At 39.4% G+C, this 22,770-nt stretch overlaps 1 protein-coding gene across 1 annotated transcript in view; it reads right to left on the bottom strand.

Moving 5' to 3' along the window:
• LOC148104377 (disintegrin and metalloproteinase domain-containing protein 19-like) overlaps window positions 1–22,770 on the bottom strand; it is an 80,352-nt gene that overhangs the window by 19,764 nt on the left and 37,818 nt on the right. The window contains exons 5-14 of the mRNA XM_087838357.1: window positions 17,715–17,791; window positions 13,119–13,302; window positions 11,617–11,682; window positions 10,876–10,947; window positions 10,402–10,568; window positions 6,127–6,211; window positions 4,912–5,054; window positions 2,900–3,077; window positions 1,075–1,164; window positions 732–787 (exon numbers count right to left, since the gene is read on the bottom strand). Coding sequence (XP_087694483.1) covers window positions 732–787; window positions 1,075–1,164; window positions 2,900–3,077; window positions 4,912–5,054; window positions 6,127–6,211; window positions 10,402–10,568; window positions 10,876–10,947; window positions 11,617–11,682; window positions 13,119–13,302; window positions 17,715–17,791 — 1,118 coding nt within the window. The remainder of the gene's footprint in view (window positions 1–731; window positions 788–1,074; window positions 1,165–2,899; window positions 3,078–4,911; window positions 5,055–6,126; window positions 6,212–10,401; window positions 10,569–10,875; window positions 10,948–11,616; window positions 11,683–13,118; window positions 13,303–17,714; window positions 17,792–22,770) is intronic.

The raw sequence follows: 22,770 nt of genomic DNA on the forward strand, positions 1-22,770 counted from the left end.
GAAAACATCACGAGTGGTCCCAGTGCCTAAGAAAGTCATCCAGGGAACTAAATGACTACAGCCCTGTAACACTAACCTCTCATGTTATGAAAGTTACAGAGAGCTTATGCTGGAACACCTCAGACTCCTCATGAGCAAGACCCTCTGCACTTTAATACCAGCCCCACTTAGGGGTGGATGATGCAGTGATACATCTGCTGCAGAGAGGGTATTCCTCCCCCGACAGACCCAACACCACAGTTCGGATAATGTTCTTCGACTTCTCTAGTGCCTTTAATACGATCCAGGGCGGGCTGCTGAGAGAAGTTGGAGAACATGCAGGTGGAGGCTCCACTGGTCCAGTGGATCACCGTCTACCTGACAGGCAGACAACAGTTTGTGAGACTGCAGAGCTGTGTGTCAGAGAGTCTTAACAGCAAGATAGGAGCATCCCAATCAATTGTTCTGTCCCCTTTCCTCTTCACCATCTACTCGGCCAACTTCAAGTACATCACAGAAACTTGTCTCCTCCAGAAAGCCTATGATGACACGGCCATTATTGGATTGGACACGGAGCTGCCTACAAAAAGGGTCTGAGCCGGCTTTACGTTTTACGAAGGTTCAGCTCCTTCAATGTATGCAGCAGCCTGCTCTATATGTTTTATCCGTCTGTTGTTGGCATGAGGAGGAGGTGATCAGTGACAGAATGCTGGCAATCATGGACAATGACTCCCACCCCCTCGATAACACACCTGACAATCTGAAGAGCAGTTTCGGCAACAGGTTCCTTCAACCTCGCAGTCTCGCAGGAACATTACAGGAGTTCGTTCCTTCTGCTGCCATCAGACTCTTTAACTCATCCACTTTGGTCAGATCCACACATGTGGAACAGTATTAATGACACTTTGATGCACCGTGTCACTTTTGTACACCATGACATATTTGCACACGTTTTTACCTGACACGTTTAATCCTTCACTTGTAAGGCGAGTGTGTTAACCATTATACTCACAAGACAACAAATATATAGAATAATATTATTTATAACTTATTTTTATTATAAAACACCCCCACTTTCTTGCTGTTGTCTCTTACTTTGCACCCCTCACAGCACATTCCATGGGCACACTGGACCTCCTCCTTCAAGGTACAGTTATTGGGATTGCAGCAGTCGTTTTCACATTCCTGTTGACAATCATACAATAACACACAATATCAAGGTTTAAACACTGAAGTGTACATAACGAAAAACAATAATAATAAAATAATAAAATAACCTCTGCTTTAACTTTAATGATTCAAATAAAACGGACTTCATAAATGATTTGTAGGTTATGTTTAATCACCTTTTTACAGAGTAAGCTCAGTTATGTAAAAAGAGCTATATTTAACCAATAAGCAAAAGCAACTACACACACACACACGTGCACACACACACACACACACACACACACTTCTCTGTTCAGAGTATCTGTCTGAGCTGCTGCCTTGTCCTGCCTCGTTCTCTCAGGTCAGCAGACCAAATGCTTTTCCTTGTTCTAAAGACATAATGGATACTCGAGGGGACAGGCCTTCGCAGTTGCGGCTCCAAAATTGTTGAGCAATGTGTGACTGCAATGTGTATGACAAAAGAATTTCCCTCGGGATAAATAAAGTTCTTCTTATCTTATCTTATCTGCACATAAGGAAGGCTTAAAAACACACTTTTAATCCACTCACCGAAATCAGGACTCGAGTCTTGATTTCCACTTTGACATTCAGATGACAGGATCAATATTCGGTGTGAATAACATGAACTAGCTGCATTAGTACTAGCATACTAGCAAGGTGTACCTAACAAAGTGGTGAATAAGTATAGAAGTGTGTGTGAAGTCTCCTTATTTTCTTTCAAGACTGTCAGTGGACCACCGCTTTTGGCACCAGTAGAAAACAACAGTGATCGCAGTACATCCATGCTCCCTAACAAAGGCTTGTATGCTGAATCACAATGGACACAAGCACTATTTCTATGCAGAAGTGCTTTCTATCTAACATTACTCCTTACTCCAATGGATGCATCGGAAACAGACTTGGGGTTAGCCTCATGCCCAAGGCATGCCAACTTTAGGGTTAGGGATAACCTAACCCACCAACCTTCTGATTAGTAGATGATCTGCTCTACCTCCTGAGGTACAGCCACCGCAGTGGTCCTCGTGTCACAGTCTCAAAAAAGTGCTGTTTAATTTTTTTGAAACAATACAGTAAATAAATGCATCTGAAATGCAGTGATATGAAGTCATTATTTTCATAATAAGAATACTCTGGCTTTTCTCTTTTATTTAAACCTACATTCGACAAAGATGAGAACTCCGAGTATCTAATCCAAGTATCTATAACAACATAGCATAGCATTTCATCTGTTTTTAAAAGCTGAAAAAACTACAGAATGGACATGATGATGAGATGGTTTTGTCAAAAGTTGGATATTTTCTCTTCAGCTAAGTTTTGTGTGAAAATCAGCTGACAATTGTCTGCAAAATAATTTAATAATAGGACAAGCAAATCATAACCAAGGTTTAAAGCTGTTACAAAAAGTAAATGAGCATCAAAAAAGTTATTTAACTTACGAGAATTAAACATAATGCATTACTTTATTGCAGGGGTCAGGCCTGTGTCCTGCAGGTTTTAGATGCGTCCTTGATCCAACACAGCTGATTCAAATGGCTAAATGACCTCCACAACATGTCATGAAGTTCTCCAGAGGCCTGGTAATGAACAAATCATTCGATGCAGGTGTATTGACCCAGGGTGATATATCTGCAACCTACAGGACACCAGCCCTTGAGGCCTGGAGTTTCCCACCTCTGCTTTATTGCTTTAATGCCCTTTTTTATCTGGTAGGGGAAGTTAATATAAGTTCAAATTGAATACTTGTCCTCACATCTGGTTCTCCACAATCACACTCTTCTCCGTCCTCCACAAAGCCGTTGCCACACTTCTTGCCCCCCACCAGATCGTTCATGTTGGGAATGTTATATAAGCACATGCCCCCTCCCTTCTGGAAATAGCGGTCCAAATCGCGTTTGCTGCAGTAACTGAAGACTCGAGGGAATGGGTGCCTGGACAGGGACATTATCATATTATTTACATTGAACAGAAAGTAAACAAAATATCAATGTTATGCATGCATTTGTACATTTTACAATTATTCAATCTGTAAGTATTTTGACTGATATACTATTTAAGTCATTAGCAATTAGCAGAGGGAGAGAGAGAGAATGTGAGAGACACAGAGGTCACAGGTTTTAAATGAGCGGTGTGTTACTGCTTTGTATAACTTGAACTATTTTTTTTTTTCAAAGATAAAAAAACAAAGGTGAAGCTGTGAATGATGAATTTTTTAAATATATTTTGCAGTTAGGCTTAAACATGGCTCTTTACTATCCCTGCTCCCATCACAGAAAGCATTAATATTGAATGTACACACCGCAGTAATCTTGGACATATGTGTAAGAAAAAAAGAAGGAAAAAGCGTGCGTGGGCAAAACACCTTCCAAGTACTATTCAGCTACCTCCCTCTTCTCAACATAGATGCTCATCTAGAGGCCAAATCCATGGTCATCATAATCATCAAGGCGATATATAAAGAAGATGCACTGACTCTAGAACAGTTCTGCACTTATCTTAATCCCGTAGCCTTCTCAGCTATTGCCTTCCCCAAGCCATCAGCTCTTGCCTAGACTTTTAAGCCACTTCCTTTGTAAACTAGTCACGTGTATAAGCTGACAGACCAGGGATCTCAAACTCAGAGGAGCTGGGGGCCACTGCTGGCACTGTCATTTTATCAGAGGAAAAGTCCACAAATATTTCCAAAAATTTAGTGTTTTTGTTTATTTTAAATATGACAAAAAAAACCTATGACTGAATGTTATTGGAAAACACAAACACAGTGTATAGACGAGTCTTAACAGTTTACTTACAACTGGGCTCGTCAGGCACTCTACACTTGCTGCAGTGGTTATTATTATATTTACATGCTTTCATCTTCTGTTTCTCGCCAGTAGCAACTTGTACTTTTCAACTCTCCTTTTCCTCCGTGCCTCGCACTCACACACACACACAAAGGGAGGGGCAGTCCCACACATTCTCCCTGCAGCACGGACTACACTGTCCATACACTGTCACACTGTAACACTGCTCATATTGCCTTCATGTTAAATCATTTTTTTTAATAATATATTTTTATATATATATTTCTTCACCTCAATATGCGGGCTGCAAGTAGGGGTGACGTGGGCCGCAAATGGCCCCCGGGCCACGAGTTTGAGACCCCTGTCTTAGACAGTGCTGGAGGAAAGCAATCCTTAGGTTTCAGTTTAGCTCCACTATAGCCACTGCTACTTATTGTAAACCGTGAAAAGCTTACATGATAGTTTGATTCTACGCTTTCTGTCTGATATTGTATTGTATTATGTCAGTATGTTATATTGTATCATGTTTATCAAGGAACAAAGTCTTTCACACAAATACGTGTTTACCTTCATTCGGATTTGTAGTACCTATTTACAGGACAACACAAGAAAAACAAATTCAAAGGCAAAATATAAAAATCTAATAAAAAATTATCAAGGGAATAGTTTGTTAAACAGCCATGCTAGTATTTCAGCAGCTAAAACTGTTTTTCATGTGTCAAGTAATGTAATGTGTCAGTGTGTTATGGCTGCTTGGTTCTATCAAACATTTCTTCCTGTTAAAAGGTTTTTTCCTTTCGTTGTTGCCATGTCCTTGTCATGTTTACTATATTATTGTAGGGTCTTTATAAGGAACCTTGAGGGAATTGCTGTTGTAGTGCTATATAAATAAAATTGACTTGAGTTGAAATCAAGGTGTTAGTAACAACATCTGAGGGTGACTAGGATGTTTCTTTAGTCTTGTGCAGAGCTCGTGGCTAACCCGGTGGCAGCGGCCATCACACAGCCTCCTTGATCAGCAGTGGCCTCCACACAGCAGCTGTCATGGTCGTGGCTCATCCCAAAGTTGTGGCCAATCTCGTGGGCCATGGTGGCTGCAGCACCAATGGACAGCTCTGAGTGGTCCTGTAGAGGAATAACAAAAGGAGCTGTCACTTATGTGATGCAGTCTATCAACAATATGTTCAAACTAATTTAATATGGGTGTGTCAGAGTAAGCTGACTTCATGGTTGGGCCAGGTTATTATGGTTATTGTTATGTCTATTAAAATGATTTTAGTGCATCTAAGTTAAAAGTTGAACTGTGGATTTGTATGTTGTATCTCAAAACTCCTGGTTATAAATTTGTATTTGTTTGACCGATTGTCTAAATTTGTGTTCCTTTTTCAGTGATGTTATTTTTTTGATTGATGTTTAAACAATGAATTTGTTACTTTTAACATACATTAAATTATATGTTTATTAAAGTAACAAAATGAGTGTTTTTCCAGCATGGCCAGAGGGGTGCTAAGCCTAGAAGATTCACAACACACAGAGCTCTTGATTTTTTAAAAAATTCTATATTACAGTTCGTTAATACCAAAGAACCATCTCCAGTACTTTCTCCTGTCTCAACATTTCATGTCAGAAAATAATGTAGACATCAACAGGCATAACACGCACATACGATTTACACACGGTTTACACATGCCTCAATTCGTTGGCTTGATAAACAAAAAAAATTTTTTTTTTTCTAGTGTCTAAATGGATGCTCAGTCATCCAGGTACGGAAATGGTCATGACAATTTGCATATTAATGAAGAAACTGACCTCATATCCCATTTTTTGCCAGTTGTACTAGTTTCAGTCAGTATGTATGGTTTAAAAGGTTAGGGAAACCTGCAGTCAGCTGAGACTGAGTGGCTCATTTATCATCACTTCGATGAGTGACAAAATGTTTCTCCCACTTAAAACGCTACGTCCAGGTGAACAGAATAAACTTTTTTGGGATTTTTATTCCATTATTTCAGACTGCAGTGATCCCAATAATATGTGTGGTACATCAACAACATTTATTTTGAGTCAAATACTAAAGGCTTCGCTAGGAGCAGCGGCTGTCTCGCTATCTGAGCAGTACAGCAAGTTTTTCTTTTGAATTCAGCTGTTGCTGGAAAGCAGAATGATGTCAGCTGTGAAGTAGAAATGTATTTCCACATACCACATTGATGCCTCCAGAGTTTTCCAGGCTGCACATCCCCTCCAGTGGTGCCATGCCGATAGTTGTCCCCTTGAATGTCACACCCCTTTCACACAGAGAAAAAAAACACGAGAAACAGAGTGAATTATGACTTAACCTCAACCTTCTTCCTGTTCACTTCGGGGTCCACAATGGATGCACTGAATGCAGTTGGTCTCTTGGCATGCTAAAACAGAATCAAGCTCTGATTGAATAATCAAAACAAAACAGATCCTACTATATCAGCACATCTAATCACCGAGTCTACATTTTTCTAATTAACATTTGTGCTGCTCCTGCTACTATTTTGAGGTTTTTGCTCTATTGGAAGCAAATTTTTGTTTGTTTTATAAGCATTTGTTAGTTTATACATTAACCAACTGCCAGAGGCTCATCATACAATGGTGAGTGCAGAGACACACTATGCTAATTATCAGCCCAGGTCTAAACATCACGGAGGTTGAGCGCAACTGATTTAATACAATTGTCCTGAACTTGATATTCAGTGAAACAATTACAGATCAATCCTGTTACATCGGATGCTTTCACAGTATAATGCATGGATGGGTAATTCATTTTCCCAAGTAACCACATGGGAAAGGGGGAGTGTTACACCAAGGTTATGATGAGGCAACGAAAATTTTTAAAATGTGTCTCAACTGTTCCGATACTCCTGACACGTACGGGACCACTAAGGGTTTTTGCTTAGGCAGCAATTGTCCTTCTCTCCTGGATCACCTGGTGCTTTCTCTGGTGCCAAGCAACGGGGCTGTGACAGCCGGAATAGCTCTTTGGGTCCGGCAACAGGTACCTACCAGGTGTAGATCAGGAAGGAAAGAGGCGATGAGCCAATCCATAAGCAGACGAAGATGTCCACTTTCCAGCTTACTACTGCGTTTCCCCCGTGAATGGTGATCCAATATTATTGATTTTACAATTTGAGTAACAAGTGCCAGAAACAGCACAAACACAAACACAAATGGCAGTGACAGACGGCAGGCCACTTAATAAGGCCATGTAATAATTAAATGTATTACATTCAGACATGCTGCTCAACTTCCCTGATTTATTAGACTGAACATGGTCAGAGATGCCATCACCTCTCCATCATGATTAAAGTTTTGCTTGTGTTTTCTAATCTGGTCTAAAGACCGACCTTTTTCGGTTTGGCTCAGTCTAGAATGTTAATTTCACTTGGATTTTTCCTCTTTTGATATTGATGTTCTATAATTTTACTTTTTTTTTTTACTATGTATTTTATTTATAGTACTTATATTTTATTAATCTTTTGGCTCTCTTCCACAGCATTTCTTTTATCCTGGCTTACTTCTCTTGAACCTTGAGGCTGCTGTTGTTGTGTATAAATAAAACTGAATTGAACTGAATTATGTTCAGCACCAGAGATGGGCAGTAACGCAAATCCGATTACTTTTTTCAAGTAACGAGTAAAGTAAGGGATTACTATTGCAAAAACGGTAATTAGATTACCATTACTTTCCCGTAGGAACGCTGCGTTACTAAAACCGTGATTTTGTTTTGTGAGAATGTGTCATGACAGTGACGTAAGCGAGTGCGACGTTTGTGACAACAGCTGTGTGCAGGTCAACAATGGATAATATATCGAGTGCGGGAGAGAGTATGAGCATGCAGTGTTTAAAGCGTGGAAGTACTGACCTTACTTTAAGTTTGATTCCATAAAAAGTGACAAAAACATTAGTGTCCGTTGTGCGTGGGAAGAAAACTTCTTTTTACAGCGAAAAAAAACCCTAAACTTCCAAGCAAACACCGAGTGCGCTATGACGTAATGGGAAACTCACAGAGAAACTCGCGGATTCTTCCACTGACCGCTGCGGCACACCTGCACCAGGACAAACCTCCGCCTACCCTACTCCTGCTTTACAGGTTAAAATAGAGCAAAAGGACCGCTAGTCTTTGACTTTATGCTGTGTTTTACTTGCATCTATTTGAAAGAGTGAGTGTTAACACAAAAAATATTTTATGTGCTGGAAAGTGCAGAAAATAGGTTTAAATATTAAACAAATTTCTTCCAGTCAGAGAATGTTGCATATAATTAAATTTTTGCTTGATGCATAAAGTTAAAAGATTAAAACTAATAAAACAAGTTTTAAAAAGAGACTTTTCCATTTGATTACATTTTGTATGATGGATTATGTAGAAAAAGTAGAATTGGGCTGAAAGATCTATCACTTTATCACCTATTCAGGTTGTAAATCGTGTTTTTAAAAAGTAACTAAGTAACTAAGTAACTAAATAAGTAATCAGTAAATCAGTAAAGTAACGGGGTTACTTTTTGGGGGAAGTAATCAGTAATTAGTTACTGATTACTTTTTTCAAGTAACTTGACCAACACTGTTCAGCACTTTGGTCAGTACTCCCTGTTTTTAAAGTGCTTTATAAATAAAGTTGGCTTGGCTCAATTGCTCAATACTGGCATGTTGAATATAAATAAAATAAATAAAAAATAAATATGTTTAATTAAAAATGAAGAATAATAGTGATTTTAATAACAGGCCTCACTTAGAGAGCCTCTACAGAGTCTGAGTCCTGGATGTTGTTTTTCTCCTCTTGTTTTTTTGTTTTGTTATCTTGTGATAGGAGCAGTAAATTCTAAGAATACTAAAAATATAATTTGCAGGTGATTGAAATAAGAGATATTACTTCCTGCCATTGCAGCATTGTATCACAACACTGTAAAGCCTTGCTGGAAAGAAGAATTTCTCAAATACTCCACTTAGTCTGCTGACACTGTGACCCAGCTTCAGATAAACAAAAGATAAACATTGGAGCCTAATCAGTTTCACAGCCACCCCAATTCTTGACTTATTTGACAAAAGAAAGTCACACATTCTTTCATAGACCTTTAACAAATAATATTTTTTTAAACTTCTCGTCAATGGAAAAAAAGGTCACATTTTCTGTCATGCAAGTCCATGTAAAGTACAATCACTAAGAATATGACAAAGTGAACAAATGTCTATTATGTAAACCACTTGAATGGATTCATAAAATAAATTTAGCATTTATTCCGCAGACAGCAATGAAGCCAGATACTGAATTTGTATACTAAAGTCATCAAAATATGTTTTCACAGGACCTTATGCAGAGGCATATATGTGAAAAACTGAGTACACAGGAATTTAAAGGATAAGTAACAGCCAGGTGCTGCTAATCATTTCATTAATTATTTTTGAGATAATTTAATGAAGCTGAAATTCAGAAGCTGAATTTTTGGCATTCAGTTGTCATGGTCCTGGGCCATGTTGGCCCAGTATTCTTAGTTTTCATGTGTTTTGTATTTTGTTCTTTATTTATGCCTTGGTTCCTAGGTTGTTTAGTTAAGATGTTCCTTATTTGGTTACCCCCTGTGTGCCCCTCTGTGTATCTGTGAACCCTTGTTTCCCCTCGTGTTTTATTCCATGTTTTCCCCAGCCCGTTATGTCCGTGCTCTCTATCCTCCTGTCTGAACCTCTGTGTACTTCCTGTTTTACTTTGACAGTCTCCCGTCAGTGTTGCATTTACTCCTGCCCTGTCTTGTTATGATTATCAGGTCACCTGTGTTCCCCGTGTGCTCCCACTTCCCTCATTAACCCTCTGTGTATTTATGTCTGCGTCTCCCTCAGTTCTGTGTCGTGTTCTCCCTCATGACTGTGTGCCCCTCCGTGTGTTTCCTCATGAGTCAGTTCCTTAGTACTTCCCAGTTTAGTTTCATATTATTTTGTATCGCCTTTATCCTCTGTCAGCAATAAAGCTGTATTTTGAGTTCAGTCCTGTTTTCCCGTGAGTTTGCGTTTGGGTCCTCTCCTGCCTGCACACAGCCTGATCATGACATTCAGTGGTATGTTAACACAATGTCAAAATCTTCCTGAGTGACTGTAAAGCATTTCTTCACAATGATGTGAGAGTCATTCAGAAAGTGATTACTGCAAGTTACTACTTGCTACTGGTTTTACACACTGTTAAATCATTGGGTATACTTGAAACATTATTTTTCCCTTGACTGTATAGTATAACTATTTTTTTAATGAAAAACCACAGTCGGCATATCCACTCTGTTTCCAACTGATCACTGAAAAGGTAGCTGTGAACTGACAAGAAAAATATTATTTTGATTCCAACAGGTATGAAAATGATTTAAAGTTCCTGCTTGAAATACAAAAATGCTTCAGACAGAGGTGAAAGTTTTGTTTTGTTTTCTACATGTCTGGTGTTGGCTCAGTGCTGTGGTATGTTTCTTACGTAAGCAACTGGGCATTGTCATGCTTCTTGCGTGATTTTAGCTTCTGTCTCCATTGGAGGAAGGACCGAAGGGTTGCATTTGGCTCCTCTGTGATGATGCACTGATCTCTTTCAGTCCAAACCTCCAGACCAATGAGAGGCACACGGATGTTCAGAGCCCTGTAGAACTGAACATAGACACAACAGATATTATTTTTCTACATTTTCTACATTTTTCCAAATGGCAAATAAAAAACCCCAAAAACTATTACTAGTCACTGTCACAATATTAAAACTACTGACAGGTGAAGTCATATTAAGTACTGTAATTCGTGTGTTTTCAATCACTACGGATTTAGAACATAAACGTTATCTCAAAGTAGATAACTAATACATGACAAGGAAATATATGTGGACCCAGCAACAATAGCTTGTTGAATCAAACTGTTTGTTCTCTGGAGAACAGGGGTGAACAACAGAAGCCCTCATCCTTACCTTATCCACATAATTAGCAATTTCCATTATCCTCGCCTTAGTCTTTTCATAATCTTGATTCTGCCGTTGAAACTGCACGATTACATAAATGAATGTTAGCCATGAGGGGAAAATGTAAAACATCTTAGAAACAATTAATCCCGACTGATACCAATTAGAGTGGGAGAGGACTTCAGTCTTCTTATTGGTAAATATATTTTATAACACTTTGCCCAACTTAGAATCTCTGAACATTGTATACGCTACTGGATCTTAGTAAAATCTTAACAACAGGGATCATGCTGATGGTGGTTTACAACTAAAATGTGTTTTTCCCTTTAATAAACATCAAGAAGAATACTGGCGAGAATACTGTCAGTATTTTTTTAATGAATTGTGTTCCAGTCGCCTTAAATGTGGCAGAAGGAGCCCAAAGTGTACTTCAATTGAGACATGGTATTTAATTACTGCAGAACAACCATTTGAAAGTCCGTCCACCTGGCAATTCAACCTAAATCTATCCCCACATTAAGCAGACAAATACTAACTCCACTTACTTTTGCCTCAGTACAACTACTAGATAAGCTTAGAATTGTCCATATAAAAGAGCCATATTATCTTGAATTACATAATTGTTTAGTATGTGAACTGAGTGTCCATCCTGCTGTGTGAGCTTGATCTCAGCAGACAAATGTAGTAGTTTGACTGTGCACAGGAATAATCGGCTTGGGCATGAATAAGGCAGGTGGTGAGTCATCTTACCAATGTATTATCCGCCACAATGTACAGTTCTATGTACTTAGTCGTACCCAAGGTATTCCTTTTAACCTGCCATTAAAGAGAAGAAGGAAGGAGCAACATGTTTATAAATACAGTACCATAAACTGATGGGCTAAAACACTCTCAAACAAAGATAGGAGATAGGGAATATCTAAAATGTTAAGAGACACATACTTGTCAGTCCATTAGAGTGGAAGAATGTGCAGAAAAGGTGTAAAAAGGACATAAAATATTATACATATTTAGACAGTGAACTATGGGGAAAAACACTGGATGAAGATATAACTGCTCAGCACTAAAAGAGATCCTGTAAAGCAGTAAACAAAAACAAAATATTGAATCAATCAATTATATTATATTATATTATATGAAATAGCAACAACAGTCAACAGTTAACCCCGTATGATCAAGCAGTTAAAGGCTGCCAACTGCCCTGTTGGGGCTGACAGGAGGATGACAAAACTAAACATAACATACACTGTGGAAGAGCCCCAGAGCCCCGGCCTTATTGGGCAGTGGGGGTGCGAGGCAGGGGTGTGGTCTCTGTATTCCACATTTCTCCATGGTAGCTTTAGAAATGTACAAAAAGACAACATGGTTTGACAAGAACAAAATATGATTGAATCTAAGCAAAACTAAAATCGTGTTATTTGGGAATTTTCAAATTAACTCATAAGCACAGATTCACAAAGATGGTGTGGAAATAGAAAAAGATCATGAACATAAGTTTCTTGGTTTCTGGTTCATTTTTACACTGAACACATTATGTATTAAGCAATATACAACCTTCCTGACAATATTATAAATCTGTTTTCTAAAAGGAATGTGGGATACAATTTGAGGGAAGAATTACATTTAAAATATCCCTGTTTTCCTTATGCTTTGTTTGATTGTGTTTTTTCTTTCTTTTCTTTGTTGTTGTATCACAAACAAACAAACAAACAAACTTGACTTGCCTGCAGTGAGTCCTGGCCTTAGTCCAATGAAACATCTTTGAAATAAATTAGGCCTTATTGTCTAACATCAGTGTCACACCCCTAAACCTTGTAAAAAGCTTTCCTAGAAGAACTGAATCTGTTATAGCTGCAAAGGGATGGCCAACATTTTATTAGACCCTCTGGATTAAGAATGAGATGTCACTCAAGTCATTTGTGTGTGAAGGCAGATAAGTAAATACTTTTAGCAAGAGAACATAGACGCCAGTGGTACCTTTAGAGAAAGTGCTTTGACACAGACATGAAAGCTACAAAATAGATTGAATGGTGGTGGAGTGGTTTAGAAATTCGCTCACAGAGAGAAGGTTTCTGGTTTAAATCCTGTTTGAGGTGGCTACACATATTCTGGTTGTGCTTTCTCCCTTTTGGGGGAGTAATTCATTATTTTTCTCTGTTCCAGATCTGTCTATATAAACCTAATTTAATTTTTGACTTAATCAACCCAATTTGGTTTAGAAAAGGTGTACCACTGATTTCTGGAAGACTCACCCTTGAATGAAATGATGTGAGCAGATTAGAGATAAGGTTGGGCTGTGTGGTGTGATGCGTGTGGTAACAGTTTCCACCCTTAATTGGCAGCTTCATGGTACTCAACAGTGAGTGGTAGACTGGATCTACACTGCTGATTGGCTCCAGGTAGTAGGTGTCACTAGAATTCAGTGATATCAGCCCTCTGTGTAAAAGGAGGAAAAAAGAGTTGCAGTTTGAATTGAAGCACAAAGATAGACAAAAAATACAGACTTGTTTTGCCTCCCATAGCAGTCTGACTGCTGAACACTCAGAGACCTGTGTGCTCCTTAAAGTTACAAAATGTGATCCCCAGATAACACAACTGGCAAATGCAAAGCAGGGGAAGGGATCACATTAACATGTACATCCCTGTATTAACCAATGTCATATAGGCCCAGTTTATTTTTTTGTGTCATTTGCATTTTCTGTTGTATACTTCCTTTGGTGTTCTTGTTATGTATAAAAATGTGTTTTTTGAAAATAGCTGATCTGCACTTTGCCAACATCTGTCAAAAAAATATAGTTCAATAAAGTTGCTCTATATAATGTTTTACTGTTGATATGCAGCGTTATTACATTTATTGTTTATGCAACGGTTGATATAGCACATTTGCTTTTGAGAATATTTTAGATGGCACTCATCATCAGAAAGGTTGCCGACCCCTGTTGTAGCCAAAAGGATTTTATTTGCCATATCTTCACAACAGCTGCTCATATCACAGCCACGGAAATAAGGATTAATAAACTAGTACGGCCTGAAGCAGAACAAATTAGGATGAAGTATCTGTGGCTCTCTTCAGACCTCCCTCCAATCTTGCCATTTAGGAAAAGAAGGATATCACATCCCAGACTAAAGACTAAAGCATCACCATACTACCAGCAAACAAAAGGAGATGCATCATCGTTCTTAAGGCTAAGCTAATTTGACCTGCTACTAGCCTACTCAATTAACTTGTGCTTGTAGCCAGGTAATGCATGCAAGAAGTGAAGCAGTTACATGTGAATGAAACTTCCAGCCAACTCAGACATTAAAATACAGACATTTATCACTACATCCAATCCAATAGATTGATATGTTTCAAAATGATTAAAACTAAGCTTATTATTAATCTTAGAAATATGACATCTAACCAGATTCTTACTCTTGATGGCATTACCTTGGCCTCCAGTAACACTGTGAGGAACCTTGGAGTCATTTTTGACCAGGATATGTCCTTCAATGCACATATTAAACAAATATGCAGGACTACTTTCTTTCACTTGTGTAACATCTCTAAAATTAGAAATATCCTGTCTCAGAGTGACGCTAAAAACTAGTTCATGCATTTATTAAGTCTACGTTGGACTACTGTAATTCATTATTACCAGGATTTCCTAAAATCTCCCTGAAAAGCCTTCAGTTGATGCAAAATGTTGCAGCAGGAGTCCTGACAGGGACTAGAAAGAGCAGATTTTTCCTATATTGGCTTCTCTTCATTGGCTCCCTGTTAAATCCAGAACTGAATTCAAAATCCTGCTCCTCACATACAAGGTCCTGAATAATCAGTCCCCATCTTATCTTAACCCTTTAAACCCTAACCTGTCAATGGTGACCGTTAGCATTTTTAGCAAGGGTGTCCAACTCCAGGCCTCGAGGGCCGGTGTCCTGCAGGTTTGGGTTTAAAGGGCTAATGACCCTATAGCAGCAGTCCCCAACCTTTTTTGTGGCACGGACAGGTTTAACATCAGACAATATTTTTACGGACTGCCCTTTAAGGTGTCACGGATAATTACAACAAAATAAAATGATACGACCAAGGCAAAAACTGTGGTATTTTGTAAATGTAATAATAACCACAAATTCACTGTGTAATTGTGTAACTCCATTAGCAGCGTCCTCCTGAAATGCGGCAACAACATTGAGAGTAACATCCTCCTCTTGTCCCTTAATGCTCTCTGGTTGCTATGGTAACAAGCAAATATTTCTTTTAAAATAAGACACACAACTACAACATGGGAAAGACCCAGGGAAACCAAGTTAACGATAAAAACCCTGAAAACCATATATTTCACACCCGAGCCTCAACATTTGCGGCCCGGTACCAAACGACACACGGACCGGTATTGGTCCTTGGCCCGGGGGTTGGGGACAGCTGCCTTATAGTACCAAATCACCCCATTAAGGCACTTTGGTCTCACACTGCAGGGTTACTTGTTGTTTCTAGAGTATTTAAAAGTAGAATGGGAGGGAGAGCCTCTAGTTTTCAGGCCCCTCTTCTGTGGAATCAGCTTCCACATTGGATTCAGGAGACAGACACTATCTCTACTTTTAACATTAGGCTTCAAACTTTCCTTTTTGCTAAAGCATATAGTTAGGGCTGGACCAGGTGACCCTGAATCCTCCCTTAGTTATGCTCTGGCTCTTTTCCACAGCATGTCTTAATCCTGTCTTCCTTCTCTCACCCCAACGGGTCATCGCAGAAGGCCCTCTAAGCCTGCTTTCTTCCCATTAAAAAGGAGTTTTTCTTGCCCACCAAAGATCTTGCTCATAGGGGTCATACGACTGATGGGTTTTTCTCTGTACGAGTTATTGTAGGGTCTACCTTACGATATAAAGTACCTTAAAGCAACTGTTGTTGTGATTTGGTGCTGTATAAATAAAATAACTTGAAAAATTTAAAAATAAAATTATTAGACAATCTGGACCTAGAACAAGGATTCTGTGCAAAAGTAAAAATCTGTAATCTGCCTTTCCTCATCTCCAGTATTAAGCAGCATAACTACTTTAAAAGCCTCAACATAAACACTTCTCTGACAGCCTGGTGGGAATTCCTAAAAACAACTAAGTCTTCGCTTATTCCATGTAAACTAACACCCTTTTGGAACAATCCAGTTATTTATCAGAAAAAGGCTATACTAAGTTTTTTATCATGGTATGAGAAAGGGATTTAAAAAATCTAGAACATATTAAACAAGATCGAAAATTCATTTCATTTGAAGAACTATCAAAACATAGACTCAGCAAAGGTGACATTGTTGAATATCATCAACTGAAATCCATCTTAGAAGAAACATTCAATCCTGGTCAACTGAATCAAGAAATACCTACTTGGGTAACAAAATGTTTTAATATCTGCCCAAACGGTGATCAAAAATGCTATAAGCTATTGTTTAAAAATGACTAAATGCCCCAACTAACAACTTACACAATAATCTCTACAGAACACACTACACAGGACAAAGGTTGTTTCCAAATGGCTCTTACACAATCGAACATATGCATCTATTGCAAAGAAAACTCTGTTGAGAGCTATATGCATGCTATATGGTTCTGCATGCCTGTCCAACAGTTCTTGCAGAAGATATGTGAAGACCTAACCACATGGTTTAGTTGCTATATCTCAACCTCACTGTGCAACATAGTTAATATAAGTGAACTAGATATGGAAGCAAATACATCATGTATACTCCTTACTTCCTTATGCATCACCAAGAAAAGCCTGATGCTTATGTGTTCAATATAAAGATTTAGTTCTTGACCACATTGGTCTGGAGAAAATGTCTGCCTCTTCAAAACACCAACTGGATGAATTTGTCTCTCTCTGGTTCCCACTGGTCAATTCCATTGCTTAGTGGGGGTGATCTGCTGTAGTCTCGTTTCCCTATTTGAATTGGAGGTGGATGGTAGTGGTCTCCCGGGCTGCAGGTGACTGCCGGTCTTCCTGACATCTGGAGAGCTGCGGTTGCTGTTTGGCCTATGCATCTACCTCAGTTGGTGGTGGTGGAGGACTGGGGTGGGTGCTGCTTGACGGTCTTGAGATGTGGCCCTGGGGTGCTAATGGTGGTCATTGGTACTCTTGGAAGCTGCGGATAGCGTGAATGTCCTGGTTTTATCTCTGCCTGCCCCCAGGTTTCTGCAGGGCATTGCTGCAGCTTCTCACCCTCATTATCAAGTACATTTGTCACAAAGACACAGGCATTCTCACACTCACTCACTCTCTCCCTCTCTCACACACACACACACACACACACTATAGGAATATTGTAGATTTATGTAGCTCTGTATTTTTTGGTGTGCTGTACATTTGTTTTGTTTTGCTTTTTCTGCAGCAATAGGCAATACATTGTGCATTCCTATTTGTGGAATACATGATTGCTTTTGTAATTGTATCATCGGCTCTATACCCATAAGTTCTGGACACAGATGAAGAGAAGAGCTGAACTGTCAGCTGATCCCAACCAGGTGGTGAGTTGGATCAGGTGGCGGATAGTATGCCAGCACGCCTAAAGGTGGAGGTTATCCCCGCTGTTATGTTTTCCCCTGTTTGTGTCATTAAAGCAGGAGTTATACAGAGCCAGACAGATACACACGTTAGCTGTTTACAATCAGTCTTCTTCTTTTTATTCATTATACCTCAGGAAGATACACACACATTACATGGTGACCACTACTGGCGTTAGCTTGTATAACACATATATAACACCAGTGACGCGGCACCAGATAAGTGTAAAAAAGATAGATTAATGTTTGTTTATGTTCACCTAATAACACTTGATACAGTGTAACAACAATTAATCATGAGGTAGGGACTGTACCTGAATCCTGAGCATGTGCGGAGTGCAACCCAGGAATCTGGATGTTTTCTTACATGGCCATGGTAAAAGCAATGATCCTGAAAGAGAAAAGATTTAGAAACATTATCTCCATCTTTCATTAACCAAAAAGCTCTTCAAAAATACAGAATTGTTTCTTCTTTGTGATGGATTGACCTGTTGGAGATTAGATTACTTTTGTTAGAGAGACTTCTGGATGTTATTCAGGATGTCACCATAGACAAAGTTGAACAGCTCCTCCTTTCACTTGGTTGCATCTGACTGCACAACATCAGAGAAGTATTGAGCTATATGACAATAATATAAAGAACAACAGAAAGGTAATTCATGCCATGATCATTTGGCAGTATCATGGCTCTGGGTCTGTGACCTAGTGTTTATTTGCTTGGACCTTTTAAGTCTTCATTGTTTTGAGTTTTGAGAAGTCATTTATGCTTGTAGTTTCTATAAATATAATTTGTTTTCCTTGTGGTTATGATTTTTCCTGATTCCCATATTGTTCTATTTCTGTATTGTTCTGTATGATTGATTTTAGGTTTGTTAGTTTCCTTTAACGCAGAAAATTTGCAACCTCGCCCATTCCATCCTCACCACTGCCAGCCAGCTCCTGTCCGCAGCCATCCTTCTTTCTGTCTGTTCAGGAAGGCAGGTCTCACAGCAGTGGATTAATGAGCTTCACCCTAAGAATAGCAATTCCTCACCTGAGCAAGTGTTTGCTCCCATTCTCGTAAAAAAACTGTTCTTGTGACGCCACAGTTTTTCCCAGTGTTTTCCATCAACCGGAACAGTTTTCCCTCTGGTTATGTCTGGTTTATGTTGATTTCCCTTTAATGTGTTCACTACTTTTTCTGTCATTTCCTACTATTACACATTTTTACGGATATCTATGGTTTTGTTTGGGGTTTTTTTGTATGTGTGGATGTATGGGTTTTTTACTTACATCTGGTGAGAATTTAATACCAATAGCACATTTGGAAAGATATATATTTAGACAATTGAAATACACACACACACACACACACACACACACACTTAAATAAATACATATTGATTTATATATGTCCACAAAAATTACAGGAAGTCCTTGTCTGACTTGGACATAATTGACATTTGGCAAGTTGGAAGGGTGTGTTTTATTAATTTACATTAAACTCGGATCCAGATCATGCGAAACATTTCCTGTATTTCCTGCATCTTTTCAACAATTCAAATCACGTAACAAGGAAGTCACATCAACCAGGGCCTCGTTTGTCTTTACCAATGACTGTAGAAAACATGGATGACGTGACAGCACCTCCTCCCATTGTGCAAAAATGAAGCCAAAATATCCCGCATGGTGGATTTTTGGAGCCAGAGTCTGTGCAGCAGTGACTTGAGTTGAAGCGACTGTATCATGCTCCCGCCCACACACCCGCTGGATGTGACCGCAAACACGTCCCCCTACACTTTTTACATAGCCCTGTTGCTCCAGTATATGCTGATGGGTATAACCGCGACTGACGACTCGTTCAATTAAGGTAAATACAACCATGTCACTGTTATGAAAAAGACACACAGTTTAACATCTTATAGACACAGCTTTGACTAAGAACCCTCTTTTTATTCTTACTTTATGGCTTTAAAAAAATATCAAGATATATATCGTATATCGCCATCCAGTTAAAGAATAGCAAGATATGAATGTTGGGTCATATCGCCCAGTCCTAATAGAGAATAGTAGTGGATTTCTAATCCAGTGTTTCCCTGTGTTTCAACGGCACAGTTGTATTTCTGACAGCATAAGAATGGCCTACCTGGTGGAATTACTACAAAGAAGAGCTTTAGGGTGGGCCAAGAAGTGTTAAAAACTAAGCCCTGCTCACACCTCTAATTCTCGGGGACCCTTGGCTTTGTACTCACAATCCTAACCTTGACTAGTTTCACATTGGCATCTCTGGTTTGAGGACATGGCAGTGGTTTTCCATCAGGACAAGTAATCAGATGCGGAATATTTTATTAATCACCAAGGAAATTATGTGGTTACAGTTGCTCCAAGACAATATCAGGAAAAGACTGAACTAAAATAAATGATACCAATATATTACAAAGTTTACAAAATATAACAAATAGCTCAAATATATACAAATAGCTAAATTATTAATATCAAGAATATTACAGAGGTGAATATATGATTGACATTTTACTCTAAACTATAAGCTTGTTATTTGTTATTTTCCCTGTAGAGCATATGCAATAGGGTGTAACTACTGCACTGTGGATTAGGTGGAGGAGTTGTACAGGTTTAGAGTTAGCATTGATAGCCACAGGCAGGAATGATTTCATGTGTCATTTAGTGGTGCATGTGGGTGATCTTAGTCTACGTTCACACTGCAGGCGAAAGCGCATCAAATCCGACTTTTTTGACCCTATGTGACCCATGGTATGACAGTGATCATGGTATGACAGTGTGAACAGCACAAATCCGATATTTTCAAATCCGACCTGGGTCACTTTCGTATGTGGTACTGAATCCAATACACATCTGATGTTTTAGAAAGCGACTGCTGTTTGAATGGCCATGTCACAACTGACAGACGGCAATTATCAGTGCCGGAGAAGCGCGCGAGAAGACATTGTGAATGCTTCCTGGCCATCCCGTGTAGATGTTAGTGAAACTGCTGGGAAGACAACGCTGGAGAAACGTGAACATTTCATTTGTACTGTATAATCTGCAGATTCTGACAGAAATCTGCAACTATCCTTTGAAGCACCGCTTCTCTCTAAAACAGCAATAAGGATAGTAGTAGTAGTGTAGTATAGTAGTTATTAGGCCATATGTAAATAACAAAATAACTTTATAACTAAAAGCAAAATTGGGAAACGTAAAGTCTGCAACAAGTCTTTATATTAAGGGCCATCAGTCAAACAATACTGTTTGGTCTGGGTCTAAACAGAGCGTGTTGTGTGTGATGTCTTCTTTTGGGCATGTGGGCCGCTTTGAGGATTCACACGCGTTTGCTGTCACATTTTATTTGTAGTGTGAACAAGCAGACAAAAACAATCCGATTTGATCAAAAAAATCTGAATTGAGCATTAAGACCTGCAGTGTGAACGTAGCCTTTGTCTCTCACTGAACGTTCTCCTACGACTGTCCTGCATATCATGAAGTGGGTGGGAGGTTTTGTCCAGCATTGTCCTTGTCTTAGACCAGCGGTCCCCAACCTTTTTAGCGCCACGGACCGGTTTATGCCCGACAATATTTTCGCAGACCGGCCTTTAAGGTGTCGCGGATAAATACAACAAAATAAAACTAGTACCGGTACCGAAAAAAAGAAGATTTATTCATAACACACGTGGAAAGACCCAGGAAAACCGAGTTAACGATAAAAACGATAACAAAATAACGCTGAAAACCGATAAAACCCTGAAAACCATACATTTCACACCTGAGCCTCAACTCTCGCAGTCCGGTACCAAACGACTCAAGGACCGGTACCGGTCCGAGGCCCGGGGGTTGGGGACCGCTGTCTTAGACAACATCCACCTCTTCAACATCAACTTAAGGGAGTCCAGCTCTGTCCCCACAACATTCTTGGCCTTGTGAATCTATTGGCATCTGAGACCCTCAACCTGCCGCCCCAGCATGCAACAGCATAGAGGATGGCACTGGCCACAACAGACTCATAAAAAAATCCTGAGCATTGTCTGATAGATATTAATGGACCCCAGCACAGCTGGACTGGCCATCGGGCATTTTCCTGGTGGGCCGATTTTTAATTATTAATTTGTAATTTATTAAAATTATAAATATATATTTTAACTCAAAAGTACAGTTTTTAAATTTCATGTTGCTGAAACAACAAAGTAATAAAATAATAAATCTATCTGATCGAGAAATCACTCATCTTTGGAAAAGAGAGTTTATTACAGAAAAATGGCTCTTTCCAAAATAAAAGCTATACTATACGCTTCTTCTGGGCTATATTCTCAGCAGCATATTAAATATATCAGGTCCCCATAAGGAGAATCATGTGCTAACGGCTGTCTAAATGACTCGGGTAAAGTTTGTAGCATGCGTGCTTGTTGTTTTTGTCTGCTTCCACTGGTCTTTGCACTAGGATGATGTCGGCGTAAATGTGCAGTCATATTCGTTGTGTTCCCACTAGTGCTGTCAGCGTTAATCTCGTTGAAATGACGTTAATGCCACAACACGGCAAACCTTCGTTAACGAGCTACCGCGGATCGCCGCGTGCGTGGGGCTGGACGGCGTCAACACGTTAACAAGCTAACTGCGCTAACGCACTAGTTCCCACCAATGTAATTGAGCATTGCATGGCACATCCGACATACTGTTTTACTTTTGTCCATGACTCGCTTACCTTCAGGGTCATACTTCACATGAAAACCAAGATAGTTCCAAATGCCAGATCTGAATCAGGGTGGGGGAGGTTCAATTTGCCATGTTGCAACGAGAGCTTAGCTTCTGTCTTGCTAGCTTGTCCTGCGCTCAGTGAATCTGCGTTCCACTACTCCGCCTAGGCTGCACTGTCGAGCGCAGATCCACTGAGCTCTCAACACAGACAGCATCGTCAGAAGGAAAGTTGATCAAATAAATTAAAAATTTTGTATTGTTCGATACATATGCGTACCGAACCGAAAGCACTGTATCGAACGGTTCAATATCGATACGAGTATCATTGCACCCCTAATATATATATATACACATACTGCTGGGCAGGTGCTATGTTGTTACTGATGGTGAACGTTTACTTTATTCATAGGGTTAGTTAGTAGAGTTGCCAACTGTCCCGTAAAAAAAGGAATAACCTTATTGTTGAGGAACTCCTCAAAATCTCAACAAATTGTGCCAATCCTTGCATGTTACATCAGATTGATCCATCATCACAAGTGGAAAAGTCTGTAACAGAGGAGACAGAAGAGCAGGAGAGAGAATTGAAGGAGAGTGAGAGCCAGGGCATAGATTATTTTTCTCTCCCTGAACCTGCCATATTACAGGCATTCTTAGATTACTACCCACAGCTGAACACCAGCAGTACAG

This window comes from Neolamprologus brichardi, chromosome 3 (genome assembly GCF_056152115.1).
Source record: "Neolamprologus brichardi isolate AB-2024 chromosome 3, ASM5615211v1, whole genome shotgun sequence".
Taxonomy (NCBI): Eukaryota; Metazoa; Chordata; class Actinopteri; order Cichliformes; family Cichlidae; genus Neolamprologus; species Neolamprologus brichardi.